The sequence below is a fragment of the Delphinus delphis genome, chromosome 6 (assembly GCF_949987515.2).
Source record: "Delphinus delphis chromosome 6, mDelDel1.2, whole genome shotgun sequence".
Lineage (NCBI taxonomy): Eukaryota > Metazoa > Chordata > Mammalia > Artiodactyla > Delphinidae > Delphinus > Delphinus delphis.
Window position 1 is genome coordinate 45,234,478 of NC_082688.1, and position 18,463 is coordinate 45,252,940.

At 39.0% G+C, this 18,463-nt stretch overlaps 1 protein-coding gene across 1 annotated transcript in view; it reads right to left on the reverse strand.

The window, feature by feature from the left end:
- RORB (RAR related orphan receptor B) overlaps positions 1 to 15,449 on the reverse strand; it is a 181,578-nt gene extending 166,129 nt beyond the window's left edge. Inside the window, exon 1 of the mRNA XM_060014625.1 lies at positions 15,339 to 15,449. Within this exon, the coding sequence (XP_059870608.1) occupies positions 15,339 to 15,345 (7 nt within the window). The 5' untranslated portion in view covers positions 15,346 to 15,449. The remainder of the gene's footprint in view (positions 1 to 15,338) is intronic.
- Between the last annotated feature and the right edge of the window lie 3,014 nt (positions 15,450 to 18,463).

Below are 18,463 nucleotides of genomic sequence, written 5' to 3' on the forward strand. Positions count from 1 at the left end.
GGAGGCCAGTAGCACCTCTTCAATTGTGACAATGAAAAATGGCCAAATATCTCCTGGGGGCAAAATTTCCACCTGTTTTGAACCACTGACCCAGGGGGATGAGTACACATGAAAGAAGACTACCTTAGCAGGGAATATCATACTTGAATTCTGCCTTACAAGTACCAATGAGTTCCTAACGGTCTTAAAGGCAAATGGAGATTCTTCATCTATCTCAGAACATAGGAATATTTTAAAAATCTTCCCACAGCCCCACCAGTAGGTATGAATTCATCCTCCAGCGCTTATATTTTGAGACTTGAGTATATCTGTGTTGGTGTTCTTTAACATCTCTAGGGATTACAAAGCTCACCAGTGTTGTCAGGAGATATATATGGGTTAGTTTAATGAAGGTAAAATGAAGGCAAGTTGATTAATTTTTCAATATGAGTATCCTGATCTTTCCTTCAACATTTAAAGTAATATATTTCTCACATTAATATGAGCCTTCAGAGACAAAAAAAGCAATGTTATACTATTCTTTATAAGAATTTAATAAGGCAGAACCCTTTGTTTCCCAATGATGGAGAAAGGTTTTTAACTGCATATTATTATTATTATTTCCAGTACTTATTGTAAATTACAGCATATGGCTTTCAAGAAGACCAGACTCTAAGATCTTTAGATGAAGGGACTGAATTCTAATCACCCTTGTATCTTCAACACTTAGGAGAGTGCCTGGTGCATAATAGGCCCTTGATAAATGTCTGGTGATGAATGAGTGAATAGTTGTACAAGTATTAAATAAGTTAATTTTCTCAGTGAGCCATTAAACTTTCAACCTTAACCCTATTATCATACGAGCTGACCTCAGGCAAATGCATGAGCTAAAATACAATGAGTCGTAGATAAAGGACAGCCTTACTGCTATGCCAGAGTAATTGAGCATTCACTGTGACACTTATCTACAGAGAATGTGTGGAAGTTTTTGAAAGTCCAGAAAAAGCAATAAGAAAATAATTACCTGATAACTTAATATCTAAAGGTAACTTTTGACATTTTTATACATTTGCTTTAATTTCTTTTTTATGCATTTTATATGATTTGGATCATATAGTATATGCAATTTTGCATTTTAACTTTTTATTTGTATTTAGGTTCAGTGATGTCAGGGATGATGTCTTTCTTGCTCACCATTTTATCCCTAGAACCTAAAATACATTGTCGAATACATACAAACATTTAATACTAGTGAAGTGTATTAAACACGGTGACTCATACTAGTATAAGAATGAGTACATACTAAATGAAAGTGTGCTGGTAAAGAGCATTACAACAGAAGTTTCCCTATATTGTTGAAAATATCATAATGAGGCTATAACAAATCTTTAGGTACAAGACTTTAGGAATAAATTATTTTGACACTTTATTTCCTTTGGGAAAATTCCCAGAAAGTGAATTACTGGGCCAAAGAGTATGATCATTTTAAGGGTTTAGGCTCAATGACTGTACCAATATAAACACACACTACAGAATATGAGGGTGTCCAATTCATCACACCCTCTACAATTTGACAGGTGAAGATGCCACTAATATTGTTTTAATTCTTTAATAAGTGAAGTTGAGCTCTTTCTTTCCAATTGTTTGTTAGCCATTTATATTTCTTCTTTTTATAAAACAATTGTTTATGTTTTGTGGGCTGTTTTTAAGGTGTTGAAACTGCATTTTTAAACTGTTAAAAAAGCACTCTGTTTGGGGGTTTTCTTTGGCTTAGCTACCAGGGCACATTCTTATTTATAATATTTATAATGTCCTGCATTATCTCACAAGATGCTTTGTGCATCACCCAGACGGTGTCTACAGAAGCTCGCTGAGAACTATAGAGCACTCAACACAGGCAAGACAGTATTATAAATTTTACCTGTGATTACATTTGTAAAGAGATGAGACTGCATCTGTCAGCTCCTCCCAGGTTTACAGAATTCCCTTTAAAAATGTTTTCAGAATATTCCTTAAGAGCAGTTACAGTGCAAAGACTGACAGAACTAATGAGTATAAAGAAATATTCCACTATTTCTAAAAGAGCAAGCACAGAAAGTATTTTACATGAGGTAAAAAAAAGAGAATCACTTGAGATAAGTCTACAGTTTTTTCCAGTGTGATGTTATCAAACATACTAGATACTAGATGCAAGATGAAGACAACCCAGTGCAGACTCTGATGCAGTCCATTTTCTTTCTAATAGTATCTGTGGCCAAATTTAGTCGAGTTGTGGGAATCAGGACCATTATATAATAAGATCAATTTGAGTCCCGGAGAATAAACGGCAGGGTAGGGTTGGTGTTTCAAGCTATGTTTGTACAGCACAGCTTACACAAAAGAGGTCTGAAAAATCAGTAACAGTGGACTAATAAATACGCTTTTAAAGAAATGTGAATGAGCTTAATGTGAAAGCATAAAAATTAATCATATAAATGATAGCTCAATGTAAGGGACACTATGTTTCAGCCAAAATGCAAAACACATTAAATTGCAATATTGTTGCAGAGGAGCAGAACTCTACATTTATTCAGAATGAATGTCAAATTTAATTCTTTTTTTTTCTTTATATTGGTGGGCACAATTACACATGGCACTCTCTTAATGTTATCAAGGTTTTTTCCTTAAGAAAATATTTTATGCTTGTACAAGACAGAGTTGGATAGGATAACAGGGCTTTGATATAAATGGTGTGCTGCTGAGACTTTCAATTCCAGCCAATCAATCAGACAAAATTAATTAAACTCAGATAAATGGTGGTATGCTTGGCTATTCAACCCATTACTGTGTTTGAAATGCTTATGGCCAAAGATAGATAACCTTCCTCTTTTTTTTTTTTTTTTTTTTGCGGTATGCGGGCCTCTCACTGTTGTGGCCTCTCCCGTTGCGGAGCACAGGCTCCAGACGCGCAGGCTCAGCGGCCATGGCTCACGGGCCCAGCCGCTCCGGGGCATGTGGGATCCTCCAGGACCGGGGCAGGAACCTGTGTCCCCTGCATCGGCTGGCGGACTCTCAACCACTGCGCCACCAGGGAAGCCCAATAACCCTCCTCTTAACAAACATAAAAACCAGAGGAGAGAATTGACAAGCTGAGGGACAAATGAGTGAATTAACAAACTATTAGGCAAGCGCATGTTGATTATTGAATAAAGAGGAATTTCATATTTAGACATAAACAGTCTTTAGAGCTACCCATAAAGTTGTTTCTTTCCTTAAATTAGAGGCAGCTAGGTTAGGATCTTAGTGGAGGAAACATCTATAAATATGTAATTTCACTAAAAATATGAAATCTCTGTCAATTTATGAAATTTAAATTTCATAAATTTAAATTTATGAAATTAAATTTCAGAACTTCAAGGCAGTAATTATGTTCACAAAAATTTTTACTATATATACTTTGACTTTGCTATTATTTTTACTGGACAGTTTCCATTCAGAATCTGTAGATGTTTCCATAATACTTATTTTAATTTTTCCTGAGATTGGTAAATGTCATGATCATTATTTTAGGAGTGAAAACTGTGGAGAACTATGGCTTGTCCAAGAGGATCCTGTGATTGGATGAAATATATAGTTTTACTATATTAATATGTATTCTTTATACGGCCAAAACACTCATGAGAGTTTGGGTACCAAGTTTTATCTTGAGGGCCAATAGTGGTCAAATGGTAGTACAAGTTGCATCTGGACTTAGCAAGTATTAATGCCATAATTGATGAGTGATGTCTGCTGTGGGTACAGGGATGGTAAAAAAATAGTACAGCACAGCCTAAGAGAGAAAGCACAGAGTAATGAAAATAGAACTGGACTCAGAGTCAAAAGCCCTTGATTGAAGTCAAACTCTGGTCTCAACTTCTTTTAACAAATAATTATGGACAAATCATATATTTTCACATTTAGAAAAAGGGGTATAATCAACACTGGACATTTCAGAAATTCAAATGAAACAAAGATTATCTAAGGAATTCTTTAGGAATTTTATAAGAAAACCATTTTTGTTGTGCCTGAGACTGTTATCTTAGAGGGCATCGCTTCTTATACATTGTAAGTACTCAATAATCAGGATTTGTTGAATCATATTTAAACCGGATCCACTATTGGGAGTGTCACCAAAACTCTGTCATATTTTCTTTTACTTTTTGGTCATTGTATTATGATAAAAGAAAGTCTATCTCTGACTCTAAATCAACACTCATGTCAACCATGTTAGGTAGGTAACCTTTCAGAAATCATTAATGAAATTTCGGTGGAAAAAATTTCAGAATTAATTTATTTCAATACAAAATAACACTTTCTAAAACCAATCAAATAAACTTTAATTTATTGTGACACGGGTGGCAACCAGAAATGACTTTTAGTGATATTAGTTAACAGAACAAAATAAAACAAAAACACAATTGGAAGGGTATTAAGGCTACCTTATTAGCATTCTTATTATTGATATTTCTGAGCTGTCTTTGGAAAGATACTCCAAAAGCCCTGTTCCTTTGGTACTTAGCTTTTTTTTTTTTCAGATAACAGGAATGGAAATATACATGCAAGGGTGAAAGTGCTTAGGATTGCCTTTTAAAAGTAGTCAGGATTTAAAAGAAAAAAACCAGAATATTGGGCCATTTGTTTTAAATTTAATTTTAGAGCAAACTGATGAATAGTATAGGACCCTAAAAATTTCTAAATGAATTTATCCAAAATATTAGAACAATTATTATCAAGAAGCACTGCACCTTAATGATACGATGTATTTTTCCTGAACAAATGTTCCTCTTTTCAAATCAGACTGTGTGGCATTTGCTCATATTCAACAACTGTGGAAATTTGGAACAAGGTTTCTTCTTAAAAAGAAAAAAAAGTCTAATCCCTTTGCTACGTGCCAGGAACAACTTATGTACAAGTTAACAGGAAATGCTGTATGTAATAATTTTATTATTTGACCCGACAATGATAAGGATAGCCAATTACTCATTAGAAACTGAACATGCCTGAGTTCTTTAAGCTTGCACATTACTGTTTGATTCTGGAATCTAGCAGCCAGCAGCTGCTGGATGGTAAACTATGACTGGAGTGTTCATTCTGGCTCAGGCTCTATAATGAAACTTTTACTTGGGCAACTTGGAATATGGGTTTTTATGCTAATCCAGTGTTACGGAACCCATATGAAGCACTTGTGCGATCCATTCCTTGGACACGTGAAATTAAACATATTTTAAATGTGGTTTGATAAATAGTTTCAATTGTTTTCATTTCACTATTCAGGCAAATAAAAGTAGTGCTACTGTTTGAATTTCATATCCTCAGAATCAATTATAGGCAAGAACACATTCTGATCCTATTTAACAAGACAGTCTTTAAATAGCCTTTTTAAGGGAAAGATCAAATAGTGGTTTAGTGTTTACTTAATAAAAATATTTCCATAAAAGCCAGAGTAAAAAAATCTAGATTCATATTACATATGGCATTCAAGTAAACCACTGTTCTCCAAAGGTTCAATCTATATTTACCACCAAGAAAAGCGCACTGGCCCAGGCATAACATGAAGTGGGTATATGTGTCCATTGTCATATAACATACGATGCCAGAGATGAGCCCCAGAGAAACCACAATAAGAAGTGAGGGAGGCAGATATAAGCTAAAATGTTCTTGGTTTTCAGAGTTCTCTAAAGGCTGCTTTTCCTTGATGTTGATTTTTGTGTTTTAACTAACTGCAGTTTCTGACCAATCTGATCATATCACTGTCCTTTTACACAACTGTCCTTTTATTACCACCTAAACTTACAGAAATTTGTTTTTAAGCTCAGATAAATGGTGTGACCCATCACATGACAGGCCAGATTTTATTCCAGAGTTAGGAATGGAATCACAGATTGTAATATCATTTCAATGCCATTTTTCAGAAAAATAACTCCCATTTCATACTTCTACTTGATACTAATCTTAGTTTTGTTTTTCTTTTGTTTTGTATTATATTCACCTTTTGAAATAGAAAGCACTGTCAACAAGTATACTTTTCAGTTTAACCTGATAAACTAACTAGGTCTGAAGCTGAGTACTGTATTGTGATGTCTAAATATAACGATACAGATAAATTAAAATATTTTAAATATATTAAAAAAAAAGAAGCGAGGGAGGGAGTGTCCAGACAACCAGTTGCCTTATTTAATAACTGTTCAGTCAAAGCTCCTAAAAGTTAGAGGGGCCATTCTGTGCCCTCTCTTCCAACCTTTCACCTTTTTGGAAAAGCCTCAAAAAATGGGGTCAGTCAGCCACTTCTTGAATTCTTCCAGTTCCATGAAGTAAATAGATTAAGTACAGTAGCCATTATGTTATCAGGATATGTTGCAACAACAAAAAAGTACCATTCCTTAGTCTAATAAATTCCAATTGATAATCTGCACTTTAAAAAATGTATCTATTTTTCAAGACTGAAAACGTATGACTATGTGGTCTTGCTCACTGTATAGAAATTTGAAGATGAGGTTTATGCTAATGCGGAGGGTTATGATCAAGAGTGGCGATTTGGCTGCCTGGAAGTCTCAAATGGTGACATTCACCTTTGTGAATTCTCCCCAGTCTAGGGTCCGGTTTTCAGTTTTGTAGGCTCAGAAACTTGATCTCACCAGTGTTTCAGAGTAGATTAGACCTTAGTACGAGGATTCAAGTTAACTAAGCTCACAAGAGCTAATGTATAAGACCAGAAAGTCAAATTATCACTTCAAAATGAAGAGCCTACTTGTGAATTGCAGTAGATACTTTTTTTAAGCTTAATCAGCAATTTACCTATAGATAGATAGTGCTAGGACGGACATGGCCAATAGTTGTTTCTCACACTCACATTTCTGTTACTGCCTAGGAGTCCAGGATTTCTCCATCTTTAAATATGCTTAAGGGAGAGAATAACTCAAAAGTCAGCAAGACTATTATCTGTTGATTTTATAGTTTAATTTTCAGAGTTCAATCTTACATCCAAGTTCTTGAAATGGAAAAGTTTGAGGAATATCACTATTGCCCTCAGATACTGCCGACATGCCCTATTACTTCAATGGATTTTGTTCTTCCTGATATCTAGTAATCTAAGATACTCTCTAGAGTAGATATCACTATTTTCAGGTAATGCCTTAAAGGTTAAAGAAAATGAAGCTCAATATATATCAGCCATGTTCTTATTCCTTATTTTACAAAGATAAGAATTTCTCTTATAAAAACAAATGTATAAGAACATTGTATTTTTTTCCTAGTGATTCTTTTTTTGCAAGTTACATTCTTCCCCACTCTGATATTTGTCTAATTCTGTACATTTTCTTTTTGTAATTTAAGAATTACTTTAGAGTTTTCTTTTTTAAATTGTCACTTGTAAATTATTTTACTAGTAAGAGTTTTATTTGGGAACAATACTACTAGTTATTCTACATCAGGATATGATCTTTTTTAAACAGTTCTACTTCCATAAACTAAATTTCACCTAGCACCTACTATAAAAGGCAAGTGTGAAATACAAGAAACAATAATTTAATAAACCTCATTTATGATGAATACATTAACCAAAAGACAGATTTCTATGCATCCTTAAAGGCCCATCTCAAACATCACTTCCCCTGTGAGAGCTACTCCGATGTTCTGATAGCATCCCTACTGTATTCTGTTCTGCTCTCACTTTGATCATAGCTTTGACCTCACCAGTTGTCTAATGTTTTATCAACTTGGGCATCCTTAGGGCTCAGTTTTGCGCCTCACTTTGACTAGATGCTCAATAAATCATGGATAAATGAATGTGAGTCACATACATTTCTATTAGTATATACGTGGCTGCAGAAGATGAAATCTTTGTGTCTGTCCCTTTTAAAATTAAAACTGAAAATTGAAATATTCAGGAAGATGGTCTTGTTCCCAATCTTGAGAGGATATCTTAATTTGGACTCCTAGAAATGAGATGATCAATGAGGTTGACAAAGTTTTCAGAACAGGGGAGAATCAAGCTTGGCTGGTTCCAAATAGGGAGAGAAATTTGTATTTAAAAATGATATTTAAAAAAACCAGTCAGAAGATTAAAATAAAATAATATTCTACTTTTTATTGCAGCCAGTAATACTCATTTATTCCATGCTAAGTAATGATTAAAAATGCCAAGGCCTTTTAAAAAAGCTTTTGCTGTTTCTTTTTTAAAGGATAACTTGGTGCCCAAATTCAGCGAGGACCTTTTGTACTTCTAATTCAATATTAAAATACTGTATATCTGCTATTGTCCCATGATTACAATATAATCCTAATAAAATGCAGGTAATGGTGTAAGAGTCTTTAAAGAAGGACGGTTTATTGGACAGTCATATGAAAATTTTTAAAAATATAATTTAAAATTGACTTGTCACAACATTCACTGGGAAAAAAGCTTTACTATGAAATAAAAATCTGTGTAAGTTTTCTTTAAGCATTCCAAATCTTTCATATGTCCCACGGTACCAGGATATTGGGTTTACATGAGTACAAAGCAATAAGCAGGCTAGTAACAAAAAACATAATTCGGTAATCAACCAGATTATTTGTCCCCACCTCTGTCTTTTTTTTTTTTTTTTGCTGATGTCTGTAATTCCTCTGAATTTGAGAAATATATCCCAGGGCCACATGATATGAAAACTAATCACACACAAAAAATGACACCAATAAATACGCTTTTTAGTTAAGTCATTTACAAAGTCAGCATACCCACCCAGTTAATAAAATTTCACATGCAGAGGTGAACACGCTTAAGTCAAAGCAAATTACCTATGTTCTTTTATAAGAACAGGTTTTTGAACGAGTTTTTAGGTTCATGTTTTGGCAAAGGTAACATGTTTATTTTGACCTCTGTAGGAACATGCCTAAAGCCAAGAACATCCCAATTGAATTTTAAAACAAAGTTTACCATAACGTTGTAATAATTATCATAAAGTAAATTCTATTTCTAATAGTTATAAAATAAGGACTAACCAAGAAAAATGCATATTACATTTAGTAGAAAACACTATATCTTTAAAGAGTTATTTTTAAATGTTTTAAATGCTTGCTATGCAAGGTATTACACAATGTAGATAAAATATACTTTGAATATTATTTTTAACTCCCCAGATAACCATTAATGAAATCGCACTTATTATTTGTTGCAGACAACAAATCTAGAACTTGATATATTGATGGCCACATAGATATATATTAAAGGTGAACAGAGGAAGCCAAAATTCTAAGTGCCTTGCAATGCATAATAATTTTGTTTGTGACGCTACGATCTCAATATTTCCTTTCATAAGAACCCACTCCCCACTGCCATTAGTTAACCACATGGTTATTATATTTAGCTTGATTCTCTATAAATGCCGTTATAACACCTGTGGTTTCCCTCATTAAGAACTGAAATGGATGGGGTCAGGGGTTGAAAGGGCAGCATATGCGCTATGAAAGAACTAGTTAACATAGCCTATTATATTGGCGCACTGGTAAATCTCATTTCTATTCATCAGATGATTAGTTCAATCAATATTTATTCCTCTATGCTCCCTTTGTCTTTTGCTACAAAGGAGACATCCTTCAAATTCATGGCATAAGCCTTGTTATCTATGAATTTGTTGCCTAATTTGAGAGGGAATATTTTATTTACTTGGCAGTCCTAAATTCTTTGATTCCTTTTCCCTCTAATTATCATTAGGTAGTATAATGGAGTTTTGTGTAGATTATTTATAAATATTAAGAGTTTTTTTGTTTGTTTGTTTTGTTTTATTTTGTTTTAATGTGACTAAAGTACCACATGTATTCATTTCTTCTTTTTGAAGGCTCTGGAAAGTTGCTTCTGTTTCTCTATATATGTTTGAATTTGGAAGTGTGGATTGTGAAAGCAAAGATAAGAATGATTTTCTCTCTCAAATATTCATTCTTCTTCTCTGAGTGGGTGGTTATAGGCACATACATATACATATTGTGTATCAGTGTGTATCAACAGACGCCTCCAAAGACTGCTATTATCTGCTAGGAATTCTGTTAAGTCACAGATTCTAGTCAAAGTAAGATAAATATTTGCACGAAGCTGTAATTGGAAGATGATTACAAAGTTACAGAAATAATACTTTATGTGTAGAGTGCTCATTTTATCAAACGTCATTATGCATTACATTACAAAAGATTTATTTCATTTGTCTACTTAATTTCTGTTCTTTATATAAGAACGGTTGGAATAGTAGAACTATATCTAGAATTTTAAAAACCTTAATTATTAAGCAAAATTTCCATTCCTAATATTTACTTTTCTGTATATTTTAACATCACAATAAAATACTTTGTTAATGTCAATTACATAAAATTAATGGCAATATAATTTAAAGCCTGTTTTTGTCTTTGCGGAAGAGACACAGAAATGATTTAGTCTTAAGAAATTCTCATCATAATACTAGAATGATAAAAATATATATAATTTAAGTCATCTCAATCACTAATAAATTTGCACTAATAATGTATGTGTTCATAATTTTTGATATGTTTTAATCGGGCTAAAATTTGATGGTTTTAACTTTGGCATTAATTTTCCTATATCTTCATATACCTGTAAGGCTTAGATTTCTCCAAGGTACAGTGGCACTGATGTTACTGTTCACAATTTAAAACCTCACTTTATTTACAAATTCGCAGAACACCAGCAGACCCTCATATAAAGAATTTTAAAATTTAATAATTTACTAGAATATTTTTAACTCTGTATTAATTGAATGCTATAATATGTACTTTAAATAAGAGGTATGTTATTCATAGCAGTAAAAAAATCTAGTTAATGCCTTGTGATTCACACTTTTATTTCTTAACACTATTGTATCAAAAAGTATAAAAACTACATAAAGCTGAAAAAAAGTTTTACTTGTCCTTTTATCTAGGAAAACTGCCTGTATTGAATCATTTAAAAATCCTAGTGACAAGTCTGCATATGCTACTTTTAGGGGGGAAAAAAAAAGTAGGAATTGTTACACAGCTGGAATGCCATGTTCATGAAGACCAACCCTGAAATTTAGTATTTTCTTCATGCTGGAAAATTTTTGCTGCTGTAAAATTATGTTTCATGAGTATGAAACATGTAAATTTAAAATACAGTGTATTTGTATTGCATACACACATGAATAGTTGCTTTTATGGTTGTAAATAGTTTAGTGTCTAACAAATTGTTACCAAATTAACTAAATGTGGACATTTCTTTTGATTGAATATAAAATAAATGTGTTAGTTATGTTAAAGTTAAACTTCACATAAACCCCTTTAATAATGATGCAAGAAATCCTTTAAGATTCTTCTAAACAGTACAGCAAATTATACTGCTGTTTATGGAAAATCCAGGACTTGTGAGTTTTAAATGAACGCTACAAAGGAGTTTTAATCTTGTATCCCCCATGTTTATGAAGCCTGCTGCTCAAAGTTCTCCCTTTCTATTTCCATCCTGGTTTCCCAATTCCTGATGATCTGAAAATATAGAAAAGTTAAAAGCCTTAATGGTACTAATATGTATACCGGAAGTCCAGGATGTCACGCCCTTCTGTGTTAAAATACTTGTTACAAATTCACTCAGGATGTTGAGGGTGGGGGAGGAGAGAGTCCCAAGATGTAACCACCTAAGAAAAACAATTTTCTGGCTATATATTTTTTCAACAATACTTGAAATATAGCTTTAGGATTTTTCTTTGAACTGTTTGAATGTTTACTCTTCTTGGATTATAAAGACAGCTTACTGATAATTACTTAATGAACAATTACTAATGACTACTGACAGAGAGGTCCTTCCACCAATGTTTTTTAGTTGTGGGAGGTGGAATGTTGGTTAGAAATATTTAATTGGAATTTTTGGAAGAAATTAAGATCGAGAACAGGTTCAGGAAATTTAAAGGCCTGGCCGTCAGGACGTTCAGAGCTCCAGACTTCCCAAGGTTTGCCATACCTCTGAGAGCAAGCCGCTTCTTTTCTAAAGTTAGCAGTTCATAAAAATTAACTACCTGAAAATAATAGATGAAAACCGGACTTTAGAAAAGCCAAGCCCCATCCTTGTTTACAGCAAGGATAAAACCAGATTTCTAATCCGCCGGAGCCACAATCACCTACTGATTGCGACGACATCTGTGCCCCTGTTTTTGGAAGCAGGGTTTTCTGCGGAGGCAGGGTGAAAAATCCGACCATTTCGGTGCTCCTGTGTAATAAACAGCTAGCAGGCTTCCCAGGAAGGAGTCATGAAATCCACACCTCGGCTCACTTGTTTCTCACCTATGGACGGACCCAATTAAAAGTCCTCCCTTCCGCATTCATAAGTTATCCTTTTCAATAATGCAATCTACGAAGTAGCATCTCTAGACCTCATGTGGTAGGTACTCTGTAGCAGACAAAGGGTGAAAGGCTTTGTGCGCCACCAAATACACCCTTCTCCGCCCCAGGCCAGCCCCGACTAAGCCGTAGCGCTGGGGACCGACTCAGTGCAGCCGTGGGGTAGGACAATGACCTAAGGATCAGAGCCTCTTAACCCCTTTCTCACCCCAGAGCTTCCCTCGGGATAAAGTCTCTTAACTATCCTAGACCTGGCGGGGGCGGGGTGGAGGCCGGCGGTCGGGGGTGGGTTTACTGTGTTGGTCCCCAGGGCGACCACTCGATCCTGGACCAACTTTGCATTGTGCCAAGTGCCCTGACCCAGTAGAGTTGCCAAATGCAAACCGTAGAGCCGAGGCTGAATAACAGACTGGGACCACCCGGGGATGGGGGACGTGTTTGTGTGCGCGCGCGTGTGTGCGTGCGCGCGTGTGTGGTGTAGGGGGAAAGGAAGTGGGCGCACTGTAAAGCTGAGTTCAAAAACTGCCCCCTCCCCCGATATAGACTGCTTAGTAGCCCAGGCACAAGAGAAAGTTGATTCGTTTCCGCTCTCACTTCTCAAGTTCACACTCAAGTTCAACCCCTGACTCTCATAAGACGTCTGAGTAGCCTGGACCTTTTCTCCATCCTTATACAATCACCTCTGATGACGCGGAAGGGCACGGTCTGTAGGAAACGCGCAGAGATGGCAGAGGAGGGACAGTAAAGGGTCAAGAACGGAGAGCCCAGGAGGTAGAGAGGACTCCACCACCTTTTAAGGTTGATTTTTCTCCAGAGCGTTCCCCCGGGCCCCCTGAGAGCTGTCTTAAGTTAGAACCCTCTGGGGCTGTGGGGTGAGTTGTGGGGGGGGGGGGGAGAGTAAGCTTCCACTTCTTTCTCAAGGTAAGAGGCAGCACCCGGCGTCAAGCTTCTCGAGTCCCCGAAGTGGGCGCCTTGGCGAATCTGGACTGTCGCTGGCAAACTGCTCCTTCAGGAGCAGTGCGATCAAGCTACAACCCACTCTTGTCCCACACTTCTCTGTTTTCTACAGTTTAAGGGGAGAGTGAGTGGCTTTTGGCCCCAGGCCCTACTGCCGGGTTGGAACTGACGTGGGCGCATGGTTTCAGACCTTCAGAATATAAGAACTCAGCCACGGGAGGAATATTGATTGGAAAGGGAGAAGTAGGGGTTGGACGAACTGGTTATCCCAGAGAGGAGCAGGGGAAACTGAAAGGAGAGAGGATGGTAGTGAGACGGGACAGAAAAAACAAAAACAAAGACTAGGGCGTCCTTAACTTAAAGGTTCTGCACTCTCCAATTACCCAAGTATAGTTTCCTGAAAGAATTTGGGCAGTGGAGCATGTGACCAATCCCCCAACCGGGACACTAAACTGGAACCAGCTCGCACTCACGGGGCCCCCACTACCAGTATGCGGGTCAATCAAGACCATTTCACCAGGACGTCTCTGTCCCTTAGCTTCAGCTACCTCCCTCCCACCCACCTCCATGGATGGCCTCTCTGTTCCTCTTCCTCCTTCCCTTTCTTGCCACGTCCCAGCGCCTAGCTGGCTAACCCAGTCTCTGCTCTAGCGTCCAGGCTCGGGATTCACTTCGAGCAGAGCAGGGGGAACATGCCCGATACCGCATCCCGACGCTCCTCAAGAGGTACTGAGAATGTGGATGGGAGGTGAACACAGCCGAGTGGAAGGCGATGAGTGTTTGCAGCCCAACTCTCCCAAGTTCTTCTTGGCCAGTCCACCTGTCACGCGGGCTCGGGGACGTAGGAAGGTCCGGAGCTGGCCGTTTCCACCTTTCTGTTGCCAGGACCCAGAGGGACAGAGGAGGAGGAGAGGAGAGCCCCCGCCCCCGCCCCACCGCAAGAAACGCAGAATGGCTAGAAAGAAACACTGGGGAGTGTGGGGCGGCGGGTGCTCCGAGGCTCGCACTTATCCCCATGGCACGCGGGCACCCGGCCCGCTCTCCCAGAGAAGAGTGAAGTTGTGGCCAAGCAGACAGTGGAGGAAAGCGGCTCTGGGCACAGCGCGCAGGAAATGTGAAGGTCCTGGCACCGCAGGGGAGGAGACGGATCAAGTGATTCCCTAAAGCAGGCCAGGCCATCCGCCCGGGCAACCCAAAGTGCAGCCGGAACAAGTGTGTTGCCCCTGTCCCCGGCGCGTCACCCCACCGCCGCCAGTTAGCCCAGGGGACCTGCCACCGCAGTCGCCGCTGGGGGTCCTGACCCGAAGGTTCACCCAGCACCACCTCCCGCAGCGGCCCTTTGACAAAGGAGCCTTCCCCGCCGCGGGTAGCGCGGGCTTTTATCCTCTGGAACTTTCTCCGCACAACTTTTTCAGGGTGGCGCTCGTCCCTGGGCCGCGCGGGCTCGGGCACGCGGACCTGGCCAGGGCGCAGCTCCGGCGCGAGGGACGCGCGCAGGGGACGAACCCGGAATCTGTGTCTTGTCCCACGACACCGCCCCCTCTGCCTACCACTCCCACGAAGGGACACTGTCCGCTGACCTGGACGCTGGTGGGCCTCGTAACCTGAAGAGTGTGTGTACCCGCCTGGCCGCCTGCCCGTGAGCCCCGCGCGCCTAACCCCGGCCGGCGACCGCCGCGCGCCCTGCGCTTCTAGCGGCTTCTGCCCAGAGGCATACTTCTCCCGGCTCTCCCTCCAACCGGCGTTCGCATCCGCACCCGAGAGTGACACCCCAAAATGGTACAGTACAACTCAAGGACTGGGAGGAAGCAACTAGCGTCGTCCCCCTCTCCAAAAAGCGCCCTCCCGTGTCCCTCCAGAACTCCTGAGAGGCATCAACACCTTCCCACAACTTTCTACGCCCAGGCCATTTGCAGCCCAACTGCGAACACGAACTCAGTAACTGCGCCCCGCCAACCTCTTTCCTCTTCGGCTGGGTGCGCTCCCCTCCCCCATCGCCCATCTGGCTGGAGTTGGCTGGACCGGGGAGACACGGTGCCTGCGGGCTCGCTTACCTCGCATGGTGTAGCCGCTCTCCCGCTCCGCGTAGTCATGAAGCTGCTCCCAGCCCGAACCCCGGAGAGCCCAAAAATCCCGCTCAGCACGAGTGAGGAAGGTAGTCGGCGAAGAGCTGCTCTGCCGAGAAAACCATCCCTTTAGGTGGACGCCGTGGCCGGAGGGTGACGTTTGCTGCCGCCGCTGCTATGTTAACAGTTTTGATGATGGTGGTGGTGACTGTTTTGATGGTTGTTTGGTTGTTTGTTTGTTTTCAGGAGGGGTGAAAAAAATGTGCTGGCTGGCTGGTGCCTGGGTTTTGTTTTGCTTTTGTTTTTCTTTTTTCTTTCTCTCCAATGTACTTGCTTTTTAAAAATGCCACCGCCTCCGGCTCAGAAGGTTTCTTTTGTGATCACTTGGACTGAGGAGGAGGAGGAAGGGCAGCAGCAGGAGGAGGAGTTGGTGGTGGTTTTGTTAGTTACAAAGAAGAGGGAGAAGGAGCAAGGGGAAAAAAAGGAAACAGAAAGAAGAGGAAGAAAGGCGGTGTGGATGGCAGAGCATGTGCGTTTTCACATGACATCTGTGCCTGTTAGCGGATCCACAATGTGAATTTTCACTGTTCAGTTACAGGAAGGAAGGGAGCGAGAGAGAAAGAGAGAGGAGAGAGATGGAGAGAGAGAGCCGAGAAGGGGCTTATACGCGAGGGCGGGTTTGGCTGGGACTTCCAGGCCCCGCCTCCTGTCAGCGCCGCCGCCAATCAGCGCCTGGCAGTTCTTGGAGGGGCTGGGACCACGGGGGACAGGCTTGAAGGCGAAGGGCGGGGGATTAGGACACTGGAGCCGAAGGCGGCCGGGGCTGGAACTGGGCATTAGAGACTGTCCGAACTGGGCGGAGGAGGAGGAGAGGGACCGATAGAGTCGGGCAGATCTGCAGGTGACATTCACTTCCCATTCCAGGAGGAGGGAGGGGGTACTGACGAGTCCTTGGAAGGGAGGGACGCGGGGCTCTCCGGGTCCCTGGTTGCTTCCCTCTCTCGCAAAACCTGCGGGCCCCGAATAGTTAGTTGTGAATTTATGTCAGCTCTCCGCAGAGTCCATTTTCGGAAAACTTCGCGTGGCTGGCGGGGCTTTCCCCGGGCGGGACGCTTCAGTTTTAGTGGCAGAATAATGCAAATCAACTTTCATCACTTTGAGCACAACTAAAATGCCGTCCCATGCAAGTAGCCGTCCTCTTCCTTTAAAACCATCTTTTAGATGCTTCCTGCCCCAGTCCTAAAAACAAAATAAACAAAACAATGAGATCTCTTTTGCTTTTTAAAATTATTTTACAAAGTTTTAATGCTTTCTTTTATCGAAGAAATTGATTTTATCAGCATTTGGAGTTGCTAATAAACTGGCATTGGGCCATACGACTCAGTGATAACAGCCCCAATGGCAGTGTGGCTACCTTAGTGATGCAAGGTAAAGGGCTGGCTGAGGCTACAAGGTATGATTGTGTGGTGCTATTGATGAAGTAAGTTTCAGGGCTTTAGCGGGGAGGAACTGTTTATTCTAGTTGCTACTAGAAGACATTTGTCTATTTAGAGGGGTCTGGCAATTAAACGTAGGTAGTTATCGTATTCCTGAGGTGAAAACTGTCATCTATGACCGTTTATTTGTATTGTGGTAAAAATCTAATGCATATATCAAAACTGTTCCTTTTCAAGTTTCCTCCTCTCATTGGACATACTACATAGATGATCACATTTACTTCCCATAGGGAACTTTGTAAATACTTTAACTGGTCACCCTAACAGACAGAGAGGTGAAAAATTTTGCCTAATCTACTCAGTCTTAAGGCATTGAGGCTTCTACTCTATAGCATACCTGTTGGCAGAGCAGGCCTCATCATTGTTTAGATACCTGAATAATTTGATTTTTACTGGTATTTATTTATATTACGTCATGTAACACAAAGTGCAATGTAGAATTGGCAATTATTTAGTTAATTAGATCACCCTACGCTGCCAAGTAGTCCCCCCCAACCCCGATTAAATAAAAATGGATTACTTTCTGAATCTTCACTAGTGTTAAATTGACTTAGCCTTGCTGTATGCACTTCCATTTGCAAGCCAATGTGTAATTTAGGAGAATTTTAGTATTAAGAGTGAAAGTTGATTGAGTCTTTAATGAAATGAAATGAACAAAAGGAAGTTACTGTTCAGAATAGTTATTCCCTTATAAATATCTTTCCCCTAGATTTTGTAATTGACACAGTAGTTAACCTTTTAAGATAATATTTAAGCCTCCCTAGTTTTATCATTTTAATCAAGTAAAATATATTCATCATAACTACATTAAAGCTGAACTAAGTTATGCCTAATTTAGTTGCTTCATTAAAAATAACTGAATATAAAATAGTCAAGAAACAAATTGTGACTACATCATTTTAATTTTATGTGTTTCAAGCAGAGACACAGGAATATTGAAAATTCCAAAGCCTTTGTAAACATTATAATTATTATTGCTGTCATTATTTTAGATTTCTATGTCTCATTAAAGAGGAATTTCAAAGTTCAAGAATTTTAACTCTTTCATCTAGTCCTAAATTTCTAAACATTTACTGAACACTGAAATTTCCTTTTACTGCTATAATATCTGTAATTATTTTAAAAGATAGTCAAAATATATATTAAAAGTACTTTTTTCTCCTTCTACATATTTTTATATATCCTTTGCTTTGTGGGTTTAACCAAGCATACTTTTGTTTAGAACTATATCACATATTTATTAATCTCTCCTGAACACTTTTGAAAAAACTGTTAATTTGAAATAAAGATAATTATGTTACATTATTTTTTCAAAACTCTATGTATATTACGTATATGGTCGTGCAAAGTATCTATTTTAGAGTGGAATAAATGTTGATCATTGGTTATAATGTGGTGATCTGGGACATTTTGGATCTTCCTAAAAATTAGAAAACCTAGTCTTGAGTGTTTCTATTAACTTTCAAATTATTTCAACTGAATGGAACCTATTTATGTAAAATAAATATTCAGGATTTAAATTAAAGAAATCAGCATTTTTCAAGAAGTCACGAAATACTTATCTATAATCTTATGTTTTTGTAACCCATCTGCCAGCAAATATCCATATTTCAAGTG